Below are 17,871 nucleotides of genomic sequence, written 5' to 3'. Positions count from 1 at the left end.
GCGGTGCAGCTGGTTTTCTGGACCTACGTAGTCCATACACATTCGGCCGTCTGAGTGACGGGCCCGACTTTCCCCACGCCCACTTTTCCCACTGCAGCGCACCCACACAATCCAGACAGCTTTGGCGCATGTGGAGGGCGCGATGGTCCCTTTATTATCTGGAAGGACACCCAGAGTGGCAAATGCCAGATAACCACGAATAATACCCAGGATAGTAACCATTCTGTGGCCTGAGCTGGCCAGACGTCATGCCCCGAAGGAGCTACCAGGTGTGGGCGCTGCAGGACCCCCGCCTGGGGCCGCCCGCTTGGGCCCGTGTTGTCTCAGGCAGTAGGGACCCTGGCGCTGGCGGCTGTGGTAGGAAACCACCGAGACTGGCAACTTCCCAGGTTTCTAGAGAGGAGGGGCATGGAAAACGCACTTCCGGCGGAGGGTCTCAAGCTTTCCCCGGTGTCGGCGGCAGGTGGAATTTCCACGCTTTATCTGCGCCTGCGCTGCGCGGGATTCGCGGTCTGAGCAGAAGAGGTTCGCGGTCTGGGTAGCTGATTGGTTTCCCTGGCGCTTGTTCTGCCTGGTTTTCCAACCCCTTTGCTTTTTGGGGTGAGGGGTTGGCGGAACGGAGAGGGGCCCAAGTCGCACAGAGGGCATTTGCGGGGTGCGAGGCAGCATCAATCTCACCGGTGCTTCTTTATTTTCTCTTCAGTTTCACTTCTCCGAACCCCGAGGCAGTGTGTGAAGCTGGGACGCCAGCCATGTTCCAGACCGCTTGGCGCCAGGTGAGTGAGCATCCTATCCCTCCCTCCCAGCCTTTTGATGTCAAGAGAGAGCAGGTGTCACCCCTGCATTCAGATCTTGAGTTGTGTAGGCCAGTGGCTTCCATTGTGCATCTGTCACTATGAGAGGGTTGGAGAGGTGAGAATGCCCAAATTAAGACTAGAAAACTAGTGAGTGTGGGGGGATTTGTTGGGATTTGGCAGTTGAAGCCAGCTTAAAAATAAAAATTCTGAAATATGGAAATCTGCATTATTACATCCAACAAAAACCCCTTTCACCCCTAGTCCGCAGGCTTGGAGAAGTATTTACTTCTTCAGTATAGCAATTCTAGTAACTGTTTTGTAGATTCCATTGTATTTTCTACATAGGTCATCTATGAATAAAGATAGTTTTACTCCTTTCTTTCCAGTCTGGATGACTTTTATTTTATTTTGTCTTGCCTCATTGCACTGGCTAGAAGCATTATTTCAATATTGAACAGAAGTGGTGAGAGCAGATATCTTTGTCTTATTTATGCTTTTAAGGTGAAAGCATTCAATCTTTCACACTGAAGACTGATGTTCACTGTAGGTTTCTTGCTTTTTTGTTTTGTTTTGTTTTGTAAATGCCCTTTTTCAGGCATTCTCTTCTATTACTACTTTGGTGAGAGTTTTTATAGGAATGGATGTTGGATTTTGACAAATGCTTTTTCTGTGTCTATTTAGATGACCATATGGTTTTTCTCTTAGATTTTTTTTTTTTTTTTTTGAGTTGGAATCTTGCTCTATTGACAGGCTGGAGTGCAGTGGCACGATCCTGGCTCACTGCAACCTCCACCTCCGGGATTCAAGTGATTCTCCTGCCTCACTGCAACCTCCACCTCCAGGGTTCAAGCGATTCTCTTGCCTCAGCCTCCCGAGTAGCTGGGACTACAAGCACACGCCACCATGCCCAGCTAATTTTTGTATTTTTAGTAGAGACCAGGTTTCACCATGTTGGCCAGGATGATCTGGATCCCTTGACCTCGTGATTCCCCCGCCTTGGCTTCCCAAAGTGCTGGGATTACAGGCGTGAGCCACCGTGCCCAGCCTCTCTTAGTTTGTTAATGTGGTGAATTACATTATTTTTCTTTCAAATATTAAACCGACTCCGGGTTGGGATAAAACCGACTTCGTCATGGTATATTATTCTATCATTAATACTATATATTGAATTTAATTTGTTAAAATTTTATTTAGAATTTCTGTATCTATGTTTATGAGGTATTGATTTGCAGTTTTCTTTTCTTGTGATGTCTTTGTTCCATAGAATGAGAAATATTCCCTCGTCTTTAATATCTTGGAAGAATTTATGTAGAGTTGACTGCATTCCTTCCTTAAATGTTTGGTAGAATTCAACAGTGAAGCTATCTAGGCACGGAGTTTTCTTTCTAATAAGGTTTTTAAGTACAGTTTTGAGTCCTTTGGTAGATATAGGGGCTACTCTGGTTATCTGTCTCTTTTTATTTATTTATTTTTATTTTTTGACACGGTTTTCTCTATGTTGCCCAGGCTGACCTCAAATTGGGCTCAAGCGATCCTCCCTACTCAGCCTCCCAGGTACCTGGGACTACAGGCATGCATCACTATGCCCAGGTTAAATGAGTTTTGGTAACTTGTGCCTTTCAAGGAACTTACCCATTTTATCTAAGTTGTAGAAATTATTCACATAAAGTTGTTCATAATATGTCCTTATCTTTTATTATCTGCAGTGATGTCACTTCTTTTATTACTAATATTAGTGATTTGTGTATTCTTTCTTTTTTTCTGGTCACTGGCTAGAGGTTTATGAGTTTTATTAATTTTTATTTAAGAACTAGCTTCTGGTTTCATTACTTTTCTGTTTTATGTCATTAGTTTTCACTTGATCTTTAATGTCTTTTTTATACTTATTTTGTGTTAAATTTGCTATTCTTTTTTTAGTTGTAAGGGGGAAGCTGAAGTCACAGATTTGAGATCTTTCTTTGTTTTTTGTTTTGTAAGATAGGCATTTAGTGCCATACTTTTCCTCCCAAGTACCTCTTTAGCATTATCCCGCAAATTCTAGTACATGGTGTTTTCATTTACATTCAGTTCAAAATACTTTGTACATTCTCTTATGGAAGTATGTTACTGACTTTAAGAATAATTGGAGATTTTCCAGGAGTCTTTCTGTGATATCAAATTTAATTGCATTACAGTCAGAAAACATACTTTGTATGACTTGAATCATTTTGATTTTATTGAGCTTTCTTTTATGGCCCAGAATATGGACTGTCTACATTGTCTTATATGAATTTAGCCACTGCAGCTTTTTTTTTTTTTTTTTTCTGTTGAGACAATCTTACTCTGTCTCCCAGGCTGAGTGCAGTGGTGCAATCACAGCTCACTGCAGCCTCCACCTCCCAGGCCTAAGTGATCCTCCCAAGGAGTTGAGACTAAGTTGAGACTACAGGTACAGACCACTGTGCTTGGCTAACTTCTTTTTCCCAGAGACAGGGTTGCCCAGGCTCGTCTCAAACTCCTAAATGCAAGCCATCCTCCTGCCTCCACTCTGAAAGCCTGTAGGATCTGTTGTGTGTTCTCATTTTTCTGCTGGGATTACAGGCGTGAGCCACCATGCCTGGCCCTACAGTTTCCTTTGGCTAATGTTGTCATGGTATATCTTTTTCTATTCTTTTGCTTTTAATTTATCCCTGTCTTTATATTTAATGTACATTTCTTGAAGGTGGCAGATAATAGGTTCTTATTTGTTTAAAAATCCAATATGACAATGTTTGCCTTTTGGGATGTTTAGATTATTTACATTTGATACCATTATTGATATGGCTAGATTTGGGCCTATCATCTTTCTACTTGTTTTCTAATGGTCCCATCTGTTCTTTGTTTCCTTTTATCCTCTTTTTCTATTTTCTTTCTTTTCCTTTTTTCTTTTGTTTGAGACAGAGTCACTCTGTCACCCAGGCTGGAGTGCAATGGTGTGATCTCGGCTCATTGCAATTTCCGCTTCCTGGGTTCAAGTGATTGTTGTTCCCCAGCCTCCCACGTAGCTGAGATTATAGGCACACACCACCATGCCTGGCACATTTTTTTGTATTTTTAGTAGAGATGGGGTTTCATCATGTTGGCCAGGCTGGTCTTGAACTCTTGGCCTCGAGTGATCTGCCCCCCTCAGCTTCTCAAAGTGCTGGGATTACATGCATGAGCCACCGTGCCTGGCTTTTTTTTTTTTTTTTTCCATTTTCCATAGGATTAATGGTGTGTAAATATCAGGTATTGTTCTTTTCAGTCTTTCCAAATGATCCTTTCTCTGGCCTTGGTTAGTTTTCCCATACCCATGTACTGATCTGTATTTTGTTGAATACTCTAAAGGGACCTTCTGCCGATAATTGAGATTCCATCTCTATGCAGCCCTCTCCTCTCTGGCATTCTGTCCTATAAACTCAAGCTGCTTTGGTCTCTTCAGACTCTACAAGGAAATATGCCAGGTTCTGCCTCAGTTCCCTCTTCCTGTGTTGCAGCCTGGAAACTCTCCAGGGTAGTAGCTTAGGGAATTATAGGGCTCACCCCTTTTCTTTCCTGTTTCTCAGGGATTGTTGTCGTTTTTTGCATGATATCTTGAAAATTATTATTTTATATAATTTGTCTGGTTATTTTGTTTCAGGCAGGAGGGGAAATCCAACCCCCGTGATTCCACCTAGATAAGAACTGGAAGTTTTCCCTTAGCATTTTTTTTTTTTTTTTGAGACAGTCCCACTGTCACCCATGCCAGAGTACAGTAGCACTATCACAGCTCACTGCAGCCTCAACCTCCCCTAGGCTCAGTTGATCCTCCCACCTCAGTCTCCCAAGTAGCTGGGAGCACCACCTTGCATGGCTAATTTTTGCATATTTTGTAGAGACGGGGTTTCACCATGTTGCCCAGGCTGGTCTCGAACTTCTGAGCTGAAGCAATCTTTCCACCTTGGCCTCCCAAGGGGCTGGGATTACAGGTGTAAGCCACCGCACCTGGCCTGCATTTTCAAAAACATTACCCTTTTACTTTTGCTGTTTAGTCTGTTGCCATCTCGACTTCCCAGTCTTCGTGTGTGTTGTTTTTCCTTCTCTGAAAGCCTGTAGGATCTGTTGTGTATTCTCATTATTCTGAGATGTCTCAGTTACATGCCTATGTGTAGATATTTTTCATTCATTGTCCTAAATACTTTGTTGGTCCTTCCTTCTCTATGTTGCTTTTAAGGAGATAGAATATTTTACCAAATTATAAACAGCAGTGCACATTTACAAAATCCTTAGCTCATCCTTAGTTCTGTGGTGTGAATTGTGCCCTTTTTTGTTGCTTCCCCTTCTGCCAGAAGTTGAGTTTCATCTTTGTGTGCTTTTCTAGTTATCATTCATTCTCTTTCTGCCTTCTAAAATTCTGTTTATACCTCTAGTTGGCTTTGATTCTTCTCTCTTTTTTTTTGAGACAGGGTCTCACTCTGTCACCCAGGCTGGCATACAGTGGTGCAAACACAGCTAACTGCAGCCTCGACCTCCCCGAGCTCAGGTGATCCTCCCATCTCAACCTCCCAGGTAGCTGGGACTACAGGCATGCACCACCACACTTGGCGAATTTTTGTATTTTTTGTAGAGACAGGGTTTCACCCTGTTGGCCACATGGCCAGGCTGGTCTCAAGCCATCCACCCGCCTCGGCCTCCGAAAGTGCTAGGATTACAGGCGTGAGCCACTGTGCCCAGCCTGCTTTGACTCTTCTCTTGGGCTGTTATTTTACTATCACTTTAGTGGGGTTAGGGAGAGAGTAGAGATCAGTACAAAAGTGTTATTCACTGTGTTTATACAGATGTCCCCTGCGCATGTGCACACAAAACCCACACTGGGGAAAGGAACCCAGAGGAACAGATGGGCACGCAGAGCAGGGCACAGTGGAGGCAAGCAGAGATCAGCAGATGAAAATAGAGCTGTTTGCTGGGGATGACCACAAAGGGATGCAATGACCCTTGGACTCCCCTGTTAGTGCGGGCAAAGATGGCTGAGGGCTGGCCTCTGGTGGAGTGCTGGATAACTGTCCTTGGCAATACCACTGGACCCAGTAGATCTCTGCCCCACTACTTAGCCTGGTCCTTTTCCCTCACGCAGGGTTTGAGCAGGAACTTGTTGTTTTAGGAACCAGTGACCTTTGAGGATGTGGCTGTGTACTTCACCCAGAATGAATGGGCCAGCCTGGACTCTGTGCAGAGGGCCCTGTACAGGGAAGTGATGCTGGAGAATTATGCAAATGTGGCTTCCCTGGGTAAGACATCTCTTCTTCTTGATTTTGGCCTCTGCCCTTTGAGCATCCTGGCTTCTTTATTCCTTAGAACCTTGTGAGGTTTCTTTTTTTTTTTTTTTTCTTATTTTCTTATTTTTTTTTTTGAGACAAGAGTCTCACTCTGTCACCCAGGCTGGAGTGCAGTGGCGTAATCTCGACTCACTGCAACCTCCACCTCCCAGATTCAAGCGATTCTTCTGCCTCAGCCTCCCAAGTAGCTGGGATTACAGGTGGGCGCGACCACACCCGGCTAATTATTGTATTTTTAGTAGAGATGGGGTTTTTCCATGTTGGCCAGGCTGGTCTCAAACTCCTGGCCTCAAACGATCCTCCTGCCTCAGCCTTTCAAAGTGCTGGGAAGCCATGTGTGAGCCACCACTCCTGGCCCGAGAACTTTGTGGGGTTTCTAATAACTCTCTGTTGCCCTGAAGGCTGAGCTGCCTGGAGGCTTCTGGGTGGAGAGAGCCCTGCGTTCCCAGGTTTTGAAATCAGCTGTCCCTCCAACCCTGGGAGGGGCTGTACCCAAAACATGGGAGGGAAAGGAGCTCTTGGGAGCACAGCAAAGCCCCTTGTGTCTTCCAAGTTCTCTGAAGAAAACTTGAGATTCCCTTATGTGAGCGTGGGATTATTCTGGGACTCTATGCCACTTTGTGGGAAATTTCTGTTCTCCAGCAGCATAGATTAAGTTTCTCCCTGACTCACCTTGTCTCTCACTACCTGGCTCAGCAGATAAAGATAAAGGGGGCTGTGAGAGGATCCTGGTTCCTGATTCCCCTTACCTTTTCCTGTTTCTTTCTCCCTGGGCAGCATTTCCATTCACCATGCCTGTTCTGGTCTCCCAGCTGGAGCAAGGGGAACTGCCATGGGGCCTCGATCCCTGGGAACCTATGGGCAGGGAGGCTCTCAGAGGTATCTGTCCAGGTGAGCATGAGAACCCACTAGCTGCCTTTTTGGCTTGGCTTGCTTTCTTGTTTTCACATTTCATTGTGCAAGAAGTGTTTCTTCTCTTGGGAGACTGTTTTTGTTCCTGTGGAATCATTACATGTGATTCTCTGAGTTCATGGTGGTAGCCTACCTCAACTGGGGAAGGGCCAGTCTCTTTTAAGACAGGAATGACTGTAAGATTTCTTTGTGTATTCTTCTTCACCTCTCCTCCTCACAACCTGCCAAGGGAGACTGTCTGATTGGGCAGCACTTAAACCAGCTCATTTCTTCTCTGTCATATGAAAACATTTTATTTTTCTGCCAGTTTGTTTTTGCAAAGAGAGGATGTCAGCCACCTTTGGAGGAAAATAGGCTTCTGGCAACATGGCTGGCCATCTGCATGTCATAGGCTACATTGTTTAAGCACTGACTTAAATAATAAAAAGTTTATTTTTATAATGGAAATTTTCAAATATATGCAAACACCAGCATAATGCACTCCATGTATCCTTCATCCAGCCTCAATAGTCACCAATATCCTTTGATTCTTACTTCATTTTTCCCCCACAGATACTTAAAAAAATTTCTAAAGCAAAATTTATTATAAATTAAAGGTGAATAACTTCCTCACTTTGATGGCTATTGATATAATAATTAAAAATACGCTGGGCATGGTGGCTCATACCTGTAATCTCAGCACTTTGGGAGGCCGAGGTGGGTAGATCACCTGAGGTCAGGAGTTCGAGACCAGCCTGGCCAACATGGTGAAACTCTATCTCTACTAAAAATGCAAAATATTGGCATGGACATGGTAGCACATGCCTGTAATCCTAGCTACTCAGGAGGCTGAGGCAGGAGAATCGGTTGAACCTGGGGAGTAGAGGTTGCAGTGAGCTGAGATTGCACCATTGCACTCCAGCCTGTGGGCGGCAAGCCACCCAGGTGCCAAGGCAAGAGACCAAGGGCACAAGCTGTTCCAGTATAATAAAGAAAATATATAAAATAAGAATAGTTATACTAGAAATAGATTATAGATATGATTATATATGAATATTATTAATCATTAGTTTGTAGCATTACTCTTTTTTTTTTTTTTTTTGAGACGGAGTCTCGCTCTGTCGCCCAGGCTGGAGTACAGTGGTGTGATCTCGGCTCACTGCAAGCTCCGCCTCCCAGGTTCACGCCATTCTCCTGCCTCAGCCTCTCTGAGTAGCTGGGACTACAGGCGCCCGCCAACACACCCGGCTAATTTTTTGTACTTTTAGTAGAGACGGGGTTTCACCGTGGTCTCGATCTCCTGACCTCGTGATCCGCCTGCTTCGGCCTCCCAAAGTGCTGGGATTACAAGTGTGAGCCACCGCACCCGGCCTGTAGCATTACTCTTTATTCCAATATTATAATAATTTTTGTTCTACAATTATAACCTAGGAGAAACCAGGCCATACAGAGATAGGAGCTGAAGGGATACTGTGAGAAGTGACCAGAAGACAAGTGTGAGCCCTCTGTCAAGCTCGGACAGGGCCACTAGAGGGCTCCTTGGTCTAGCGGTAATGCCAGTGCCTGGGAAGGCACCCGTTACTTAGCAGACCTTGGTCTAGTGGTAGTGCCAGTGCCTGGGAAGGCACCTGTTACTTAGCAGACCGGGAAAGGGAGTCTCCCTTTCCCCGGGGGAGATAGAGAAGACTGCTCCACCACCTCTTGTGGAAGGCCTGACGTCAGTCAGGCTCACCCGCAGCCAGCCGGAGGCCTAACTGTCTCCCTGTGATGCTGTGCTTCAGTGGTCACGCTCCTGGTCCACTTTCATGTTCTGCCCTGTACACCTGGCTCTGCCTTCTAGAAGAAATAATGACGTAAGCTGTCCCCTCTCTCTCTCCGCCTCGGCTACCAAATAGGGAAGGGCCCCCTGTCTGGTGGACACATGACTTGTGTGACCTTACCTATCATTGGAGATTACTCTCACTCCATACCCTGCCCCTTTGCCTTGTACACAATAAATAACAGCGTGGCCAGGCATTTGGGGCCACTACCGGTCTCCGCATCTTGGTGGTAGTGGTTCCCCGGGCCCAGCTGTCTTTTCTTCTATCTCTTTGTCTTGTGTCTTTATTTCTACAATCTCTCGTCTCTGCACATGAGGAGAAAAGCCCACAGGCCCAGTAGGGCTGGACCCTACCCCAGCCTGAGTGACAGAGTGAGACTCTGTCTCAAAAAAAAAAACCCAGAAACATCAAAAATTAGCCGGGTATGGTGGTGTGCACCTGTAGTACCAGCTACTGGGGAGGCTGAAGCATGAGAATCGCTTGAACCCAGGAGGTGGAGGTTGCAGTGAGCCAAGATTGCACCACCACACTCCAGCCTGGGTGACACAGCGAGATTCTATCTCAAAAATAAATAAATAAATAAATAAATAATAGTATATTTTTTAATCTTTCTTATTCTGCTTCACCCCTTCTCTGCCTGTGAAAATTTTCTGTGCTTTTCTGCAGAGAATACCCATTACCGATCCACTCCCAAGTCTTGAGTTTAAGTTGTACCTTTCTGGATGTGACCTCAGGACCCTCCGTCATCTGAGTAAAAATATTTTCTGAACAATTTTTTTTATGAATGCATGCAGGCTGAAGATTTTATGTAGTCTGCAAAAGGTTTTTATAGTGGAGGGAATATTTCTCTTTGGTTTTCCCTTATTATCATGTGAGTTTAGTAGTTCACTTTTCAAACTGTTGTATTAAACAAATGCACAACCTATGAGACCTTTTAGGAAAAATGGCAAGTATCGTTACCAGGCCCTCTTTGGGACTTACATTCACTCTTGGAAGAGTTCTTCACATTTCCATTGCTTTTTGGTTTTAAAGGCAAGCCTCCAAACCTTCCTTTCTCCTGGATGCTGTGGTGATTGCCATGCATGGCATCCTCAACCACTGCATGGGAGCCTGCTGCTTTACTAGAGCCAGCTTGATGATAGAGATCAGCCCTCTTTTCAAGATTATGACATGGATGATGTCTTTTAACAAGCATCTCTTAAGCAATCTCAGCCTGTGGGACCTGTTGTAGTGCTTGAGTTGTTCAGCCTGCCCCTTCTCTAATCTCGGGAGTCTTCCTCTCACTTATGGATTTCCATTTGTTACTTCTCTATGTTTATGTCTTTATCTGCCTCATTCATTTTTCTCTTAGTCTTTATGCCCTAATTAACACTTTGCAGTTTTCTGGTTTTCACACTGTTTATGGGAATGCCTCCTGGACTTTCTTGCCTCCCCTCTCATAGAGTTTTCATGTCCCTTGCAGGGCTCTGTTGTGTGGTGATCTTAGGCAGCCATCTTGTGAGCATATTAGAAAATATCCATATACTCATGGCAAATTAGAACCACTTGATTCTGTTTCTTCTTCAGCACAGATATTGTGTGTGTGTGTGTGTGTGTGTGTGTGATATCAGGGACTGACACTTGTATTTTCTTTTTGTGATAGGGGATGAAGCCAGAACTGAGAAGGAAGGATTAACTCCAAAGGAGCATGTGTCCAAAGAAACAGAGTCCTTCAGACTGATGGTGGGGGAGCTGCCAGGGAATGTTTCCCAGCACCTTGACTTCGGGAGCAGCCTAGAGCAGCCCCAAGGTCATTGGATAATTAAGACAAAGTCAAAGAGGAGACATTTCACAGATACCTCAGCCAGGCACCATGAGGCTTATGCAGTCAATAATGGAGAGAAGTTTGAGAAATTAGGAAAAAATATTAGTGTCAGCATACAACTCACTACGAATCAGACAATTCCTAGTGGTCAGATATCTTATGAATGTGGACAATGTGGCAGATATTTCATTCGAATGGCAGACTTCCACCGACATCAGAAATGTCACACTGGTGAAAAGTCTTTTGAATGCAAAGAATGTGGAAAAGACTTCAGATATAACTCATTACTTATTCGGCATCAGATAATTCACACTGGAAAGAAACCATTTAAATGTAAAGAATGTGGAAAAGGTTTAAGTTCAGACACAGCCTTGATTCAGCATCAGAGAATCCACACTGGAGAAAAGCCCTATGAATGTAAGGAGTGCAGCAAGGCCTTCAGTAGCAGCTCTGTCTTCCTCCAGCACCAGAGGTTCCACACTGGGGAGAAGCTCTATGAATGTAACGAATGTTGGAAAACTTTCAGTTGTAGCTCAAGTTTCACTGTCCATCAGCGAATGCACACTGGGGAGAAACCTTATGAATGTAAAGAGTGTGGAAAACGATTAAGCTCCAACACAGCCTTGACTCAGCATCAGCGAATTCACACTGGGGAGAAGCCCTTTGAATGTAAGGAGTGTGGGAAGGCATTCAATCAGAAAATAACCCTGATTCAGCACCAGCGAGTTCACACTGGGGAGAAACCTTATGAGTGTAAAGTGTGTGGTAAAACCTTCAGCTGGTGTGGAAGATTCATTCTGCATCAGAAACTACACACTCAGAAGACACCTGTCCAAGCATAGGGCTATCCATAGTTAGGCCCACTGCGCCTCTCCTTTTTTCTCTTTATTTTCATGCTTTTTATCAGTGTCCTTGCTGTCCTTCCTGTGTAGATACTTGGCTTTCATCATGAAATCTTCCTTAAGTTTTTTGAACCTGTTTCTCCAACATGAAGTCTCTTTATGGTTAGAAAAGACCGAAAAACAAACAAACTTAGAAACATAAAAGGAAATGTAAGTTCCCAGATTTAAATGATATGCTGGGTGCCCAGCAGGATGGATTCAAGGGAAACCTACATTAAGGAAAATTGCTGTGAATTATGAAAACACCAAGTTTGAATAAGAGGATCATGGAGAAAAAATGAGACCCTAAAAGGTTTCTAGAGAGAGAAAACAAAAGATCAGAAATGAAAATGGGGCCGGGCGCGGTGGCTCATGCCTGTAATCCCAGCACTTTGGGAGGCCAAGGCGGGCAGATCATGAGGTCAGGAGTTCGAGACCAGCCTGCCCAATATGGTGAAACCCCGTCTCTCCTGAAAAAAAAAAAACAATAATTAGCCAGGCGTGGTGGCACATGCCTGTAATCCCAGCTACTTGAGAGGCTGAGGCAGAAGAATCACTTGATTCCCTGAGGCAGAGGTTGCAGTGAGCCGAGATGGCACCACTGTACTCCAGCCTGGGCGACAGAGTGAGACTTTGTCTCAAAAACAATAAAAAATGAAAATGGCATTAGATTTTTCAACAGCAACCTTCAAAGTCAGATGACAATGTGTATGCCCTCAGACTTCTCATGGAAAATGTCTTCCCCTGCAATTCTATACTCTGAAGTATAAGTATAGAATAAAGGCATTTCAGACCCTTTAAATCTGAAATCTTTATCTCCCATGCATCCTTTCTCGTATGCACAACACTACACAAGGAGTAAACCAGTCAATAAAAAGACAGATTTATGGATTCCCTATTGCAGTCCATATGTCAGAAGTCTCCTAAATTCAAAAACGGGCCCTGTCCATGTGGAGCCAAATGCATCTTGGAAGACATTCCTAGTAGGGTGCAAACTTCCAGAGACCTATCTCAGGTTCAGTGTCCACCCACCCTGCTTATTCTTCAGTTTGTCTTCACTAGACAGTTGTAGTCTGTGCCTTTGCAAAAGTCGGGATGTATATACTCTTTGAGTCAGGTGCAAGGCACCATTTGTCTCAAATTTACTCTCATTGCTGTTTCAAGTGACCTCAAAGCAGGCAGCATTTTCTTGCAACTCCATCTAGTTATTTTTTATGATCATGGAAGAACCTACCATTATTGCTGTTATCTGTGGAAATGAGGGAAGATGTAAATGTGTTAGGTTTTAGCATCCCCTCTGGCAGCCAGCTTGATTTTGCCCGTTGCAGGAAGCAGAGAATAGTGATTAATAATACAGAGCCAGGCAGACTTTGGTTTGAGCCCAGGTGTTTGTCCTTGGTTAAGTTACAAAAACTGTGCACTAGTTTCCTTATCTGTAAAATGAGGATGACAGTAAATCTACCCCATAGGTTTGTGTTGGGGATTAAATGCATTAATACATGTAGAAGTGTTTCAAACAGTGACTACATATAATAAAAGTATTACCTATTATTGGCCAGGCGCAGTGGCTCACGCCTGTAATCCCAGCACTTTGGGAGGCTGAGGTGGGCGGATCACGAGGTCAGGAGATCAAGACCATCCTGGCTAACACGCTGAAACCCTGTCTCTACTAAAAATACAAAAAATTAGCTGGGCGTGGTGACACGTGCCTGTAGTCCCAGTTACTTGGGAGGCTGAGGCAGGAGCCCGGGGAGGCAGAGGTTGCAGTGAGCCAAGATCGTGCCAGTGCACTCCAGCCTGGGCGACAGAGTGAGACTCTGTCTCAAAAAAAAAAAATTATTACCTATTATTATAATCTTATTGGGAAGTTTTGACTTATCAATATACCATTGAAACAATGATCACAGTTCAAGATAATAATCAGCCACCACCCCCAAAACTTTGCTTGTACCCCTCCATAATCCCTTCCTCTTGGCCCTTCACATGCAACCACTGGTTTGCTTTCTGTCACTTGGATTAATTTTCCTTTATTTTTTGGTCTGGTGTCTTTCACTCAGCATAATTATTTTGAGATTCACCCATGTTGTTGCATATATATCAATAGTTCATTCCTTTTTATTGCTGAGTACTATTCCACTGTATGGATGTGCCATAATTTGTTTATTCATTGACCTGTTGATGGCCATTTGGGTTGTTTTCAGTTTTTGGCTATTACAAATAAAGCTGCTATGAACATTTGTGTCCACATCTTTGTAAGAATATATGCTTTCATTTATCTTGATCAGGAGTGGAATGGCTAGGTCATTAGGTAGATTGATGTAGATTAAACGTTTTAAATTTTTATTACATTTTTATTTTTTAGAGGTTGGTGGGGGGCAGTTCTTGCTTTGTTGTTCAGGCTGGACTCAAACTCCTGGGCTCAGGGTATCCTCCTGCCTCAGTCCCCCTGTCCTACTCTTAGTAGCTGGGACTACAGGTGTGCACCACCATACCCTATCTAACTTTTTGAGAATCTTCAAAACTGTTTTACGAAAGAGGTTGTGCCATTGTACATTTCCACTTGCATTGTATGACAGTTGTACTTCCAATACATCTATGCCTACACTTGATACCAGTTTTTAAAATTTTAGCTATTCTAATTGTTTAATGCTATCCCATTGTGGTTTTAATTTGCATTTCTCTAATGACTATTGTGCTTATTTGTGTTCCATATAACTTATTTGATGAAGTGTCTGCTCATGTTTTTTGCCCATGTTTTTATTGTGTCGCTTTTGTTTTATTAATCTTTGAGAGGTCATTATTTATTGTGGGTACAAGTCTTTTTCAGATATGTGATTTTTAAATATTTTCTTCTAGCCTGTGGTTTGCCTTTTCATTCTCAGGACAGTGTTTTTTTTTTTTTTTTTGAGATGGGTTCTCACTCTGTTACCCAGGCTGGAGTGCAGTAGCACCATCTTGGCTAACTGCAACCTTTGCCTCCCAGGTTCGTGTTCCTCCCACCTCAGCCTCCCGAGTACCTGGGATTACAGGTGCACATCATCACAGTGTCTTTTAAAGAGCAGAAGACATTAATATGCATGAAATCCAATTTATCAGTTTATTTTTAAATAGAGATAGGGTCTCACTATGTTGCACAGGCTGGTCTTGAACTCCTGGGCTCAAGCGAGCCTCTTGCTTTGACCTCCCAAAGTGCTGGAATTATAGGCGTGAGCCACTGTGTCTAGCCTGTTTTTTTTTTAATAGATCATGGTTTCAGTGTCAAATCTAAGACATCTTTGCTTTATCCACATTTGCAAAGATTTTTTTCCTGTCTTCCCTTTAGAAGTTTTATAGTTTTTTGTTTTTTTTTTTTGACAGAGTCTCACTCTGTTGCCCAGGCTTGAATGCAGTGGCAGGATCTCAATCAGTGCAGCTTCAGAGGTTGCTCACTGCAACCTCCACCTCCTAAATTCAAGCGATTCTCCAGCCTCAGCCTCCTGAGTAGCTGGGATTACAGGCATGTGCCACCATGCCCGGCTAATTTTTGTATTTTTGGTAGAGATGGGGTTTTGCCATGTTGGCCAGGCTGCTCTCGAAATCCTGACCTTAAGTGATCTGCCCACCTCGGCCTCCCAAAGTGCTGGGATTACAGGTGTGCACCACCGCGCCTGGCCAGAAGTTTTATAGTTTTAGGTTTTACATTTAATTCTATCATCTATTGAGTTAATTTTTGTCTGAGGCATGGATCCAAGTTTCTTTTTTTTTCTTCGTATAAGTATCCTATTGTAGCACCATGTTTTTCTTTTTTAAGAGATGGGTCTCACTATGCTGCACAAGCTGAAGTGCAGTGCTATTCATAGGCATGATTATAGTGTACTGTACCCTTGAATTCCTGGTCTCAAGTGATCCTCCTGCCTCAGCTTCCTGAGTAGATGGGACTACAAGTCTGTGCCACTGTTGCCTGGCCTGTAACACCATTTTTTGAAAAAAGTTCCCCCGCTGAATTGCCTTTGTACCATTGTTGTGAATCAGAAGTCCATATATGTGTGGGTCTATTTCTGGATTCTGTTCCATTGATCTGTTTGTCTGTCTTGATGCCATTAAGGCACTGCCTTTATTATTGTAGTTATCTAATAAGTGTTGAAATCTAATAAGTGTTGGAAGTCATATAGTGTTAGTTCTCCAACTTTGTTCTTTGTCAAGGTGTTTTGGCCATTAGAGGTCTTTTGCATTTCCATATGAATTTTAGAATCAGTTTTTCAGTTTCTACAAAACACCTCCTGGGAGTTTGATTGGGATTGCATTGAATTTAATGATCAATTTATGGAGAATTGACAACTATATAGAGTCTTTTGACCCATGGACATGGTAGATCTCCCTGTTTATTTAGATATTTATTGATTTCCTTCAGCAATGTTTTATAATTTTTACTGTGCAGATCTTTCACACTTTTCCTCAGATGTATCTAAACATTTCATCTTTTTCATGCATAAGTACTTAATAACTTATGATACTTATAATAGTAAACAGTAAATTTCCAGTTTTTGCTGACATATAGAAATATAATTGGTTTTTATGTATTAACCGGGTATCCTGCAACCTTGCACAACTCACTTATTGGTTCTAGTAATGTTTTATAGATTCCATAGGATTTTCTAACATTGAGAATCATGTTTGCAAATAACAGTTTTACTTCTTCCTTTCTAATTCTGGATGCTTTTTTATTTCTTGCCTTATTGTAGTGGCTAGTGGGTGGGGATAGTGTGTTTTTAGGGAGAGCTAATCTCTCTGGCATTGATCAGGTGAGAGACATTCAGCTCCAGAGACTTTAATTTTGCTGTTACATGAACCGAGTCAACAATTGCAAAGTCTGAAGTTTCCCATATCTTTTGGTTCACTTTGCCCTTTAGCTTCCTCTAGGCAGCACTGCCTATAGTTTGTTTCTGTTGAGGCTGTTCTGGAAAAGAATGGGCCTCTTGTACCATGGTCCCAGTTTTCTCCTCTGAGTGCTCATGATTCCTGTCATGGTTCCAACCTGGGGATTTTAGGCACTTAGTCTTGCCTACCAAAACTTTCATCTCTTCTCCCTGCACCGTAATACCAAATGGAGGAGTTACATGTCCAATCTTGTTCCCTCTAGTTAGTTCAAGTTAGAACTAATTGTAATAACTGATACTCTTTAGAGTTTGTGGTGTAAAAATGTGTACGTGTATGTACACCCATATATGTGTGTCCATTTCTCTAGATTCATGGTAGATACTCTTTTTGATAGGCTTAGAGAAGGGGCAGTATATAAATATATGTTCTAATGCTATTGTTCTTGGAAATCTAATTCATCTATTTAAAACAATTGTGCTTCATAAATGTTACAATAAAAGTACTATAGATTATAGAAAGGTCTGTTTCTTTTCTTTTTTTTTTTTTTAATTTTTATTTTTTGAGAAGGAGTCTCACTCTTTCACCCAGGCTGGAGTGTAGTGGCGCGATCTCGGCTCACTGCAGGCTCCGCCCCCCGGGGTTCATGCCATTCTCCTGCCTCAGCCTCCCGCGTAGCTGGGACTACAGGCACCCACCACCTCGCCCGGCTAATTTTTTGTATTTTTAGTAGAGACGGGGTTTCACCGTGTTAGCCACGATGGTCTCGATCTCCTGACCTCGTGATCCGCCCGCCTCGGCCTCCCAAAGTGCTGGGATTACAGGCGTGAGCCACCGTGCCCTGCTGAAAGGTCTGTTTCTGTGGTAGGTAAAGAATGTGTTTAGCCAGCTCCCAAAATGGTCCCCAGTGATTCTCCTTCTGGCATTCACACCCTTGTGTATCCAACACTGAATCATGACTGGCCTGTGATGATAGTATATTGAGGAAATGACAGAGTGTGACTTCCAAAGCTAGGACATAAATGATATTGCCACTTCTGCCTTGACCTCTTGGGTTGCTCACCTGAGGTGGAAGTGGAAGTCTGCTGCTGTGTTGTGAGGATGTTCAGCCGTGTACAGATACCCGGTGTGTGAAGGGAGGTTTCTTTTTTTTTTTTTTTTTGAGACGGTCTTGTTCTATATCCTGGGCTGGAGTGCAGTGGCGGGATCTTGGCTCACTGCACCCTCCTGGGTTCAAGTGATTCTCCTGCCTCAGCCTCCCAAGTAGCTGGGATTACAGGTGCCTGCCACCATGCCCAGCTAATTTTTGTATTTTTAGTAGAGACAGGGTTTCGCCATGTTGGCCAGGGTGGCCTCAAACTCCTGACCTCAGGTGATCTGCCTGCCTTGGCCTCCCAAAATGCTGGGATTACAGGTCTGAGCCACTGCACCCGGTGCAGGAAGGGAAGTTTCATACTAATAGCTGGCATCTATGTGCCAACCATGTGAGTGAGTTACCTTTGAGGCAAATCC

At 43.5% G+C, this 17,871-nt stretch overlaps 2 protein-coding genes across 3 annotated transcripts in view; both read left to right on the top strand.

The window, feature by feature from the left end:
- The first annotated feature begins 416 nt into the window (after window positions 1-416).
- ZNF620 (zinc finger protein 620) lies at window positions 417-16,856 on the top strand. 2 transcript variants are annotated; one of them, XM_032161989.2, is made up of 5 exons: window positions 417-525; window positions 704-776; window positions 5,935-6,061; window positions 6,887-7,000; window positions 10,463-16,856. In XM_032161989.2, exons 2-5 carry the CDS (start codon window positions 753-755, stop codon window positions 11,464-11,466), a joined length of 1,269 nt encoding a protein of 422 aa, XP_032017880.1. In that variant the 5' UTR covers window positions 417-525; window positions 704-752; the 3' UTR covers window positions 11,467-16,856. The 2 variants fall into 2 exon arrangements, with proteins under 2 accessions (XP_032017880.1, XP_032017881.1); XM_032161990.2 differs by having other exon boundaries at window positions 417-538.
- Window positions 6,931-17,871, top strand: part of ZNF621 (zinc finger protein 621) — a 26,687-nt gene continuing 15,746 nt past the window's right edge. The window contains exon 1 of the mRNA XM_032161982.2: window positions 6,931-7,000. The gene's annotated coding sequence lies outside the window, so the exon portion shown is untranslated. The remainder of the gene's footprint in view (window positions 7,001-17,871) is intronic.

The sequence above is a fragment of the Hylobates moloch genome, unplaced genomic scaffold, assembly GCF_009828535.3.
Source record: "Hylobates moloch isolate HMO894 unplaced genomic scaffold, HMol_V3 SCAFFOLD_8, whole genome shotgun sequence".
Lineage (NCBI taxonomy): Eukaryota > Metazoa > Chordata > Mammalia > Primates > Hylobatidae > Hylobates > Hylobates moloch.
The sequence above is the reverse complement of the archived record's forward strand: the minus strand, read 5'-3'. Positions and strand labels throughout refer to the sequence as shown.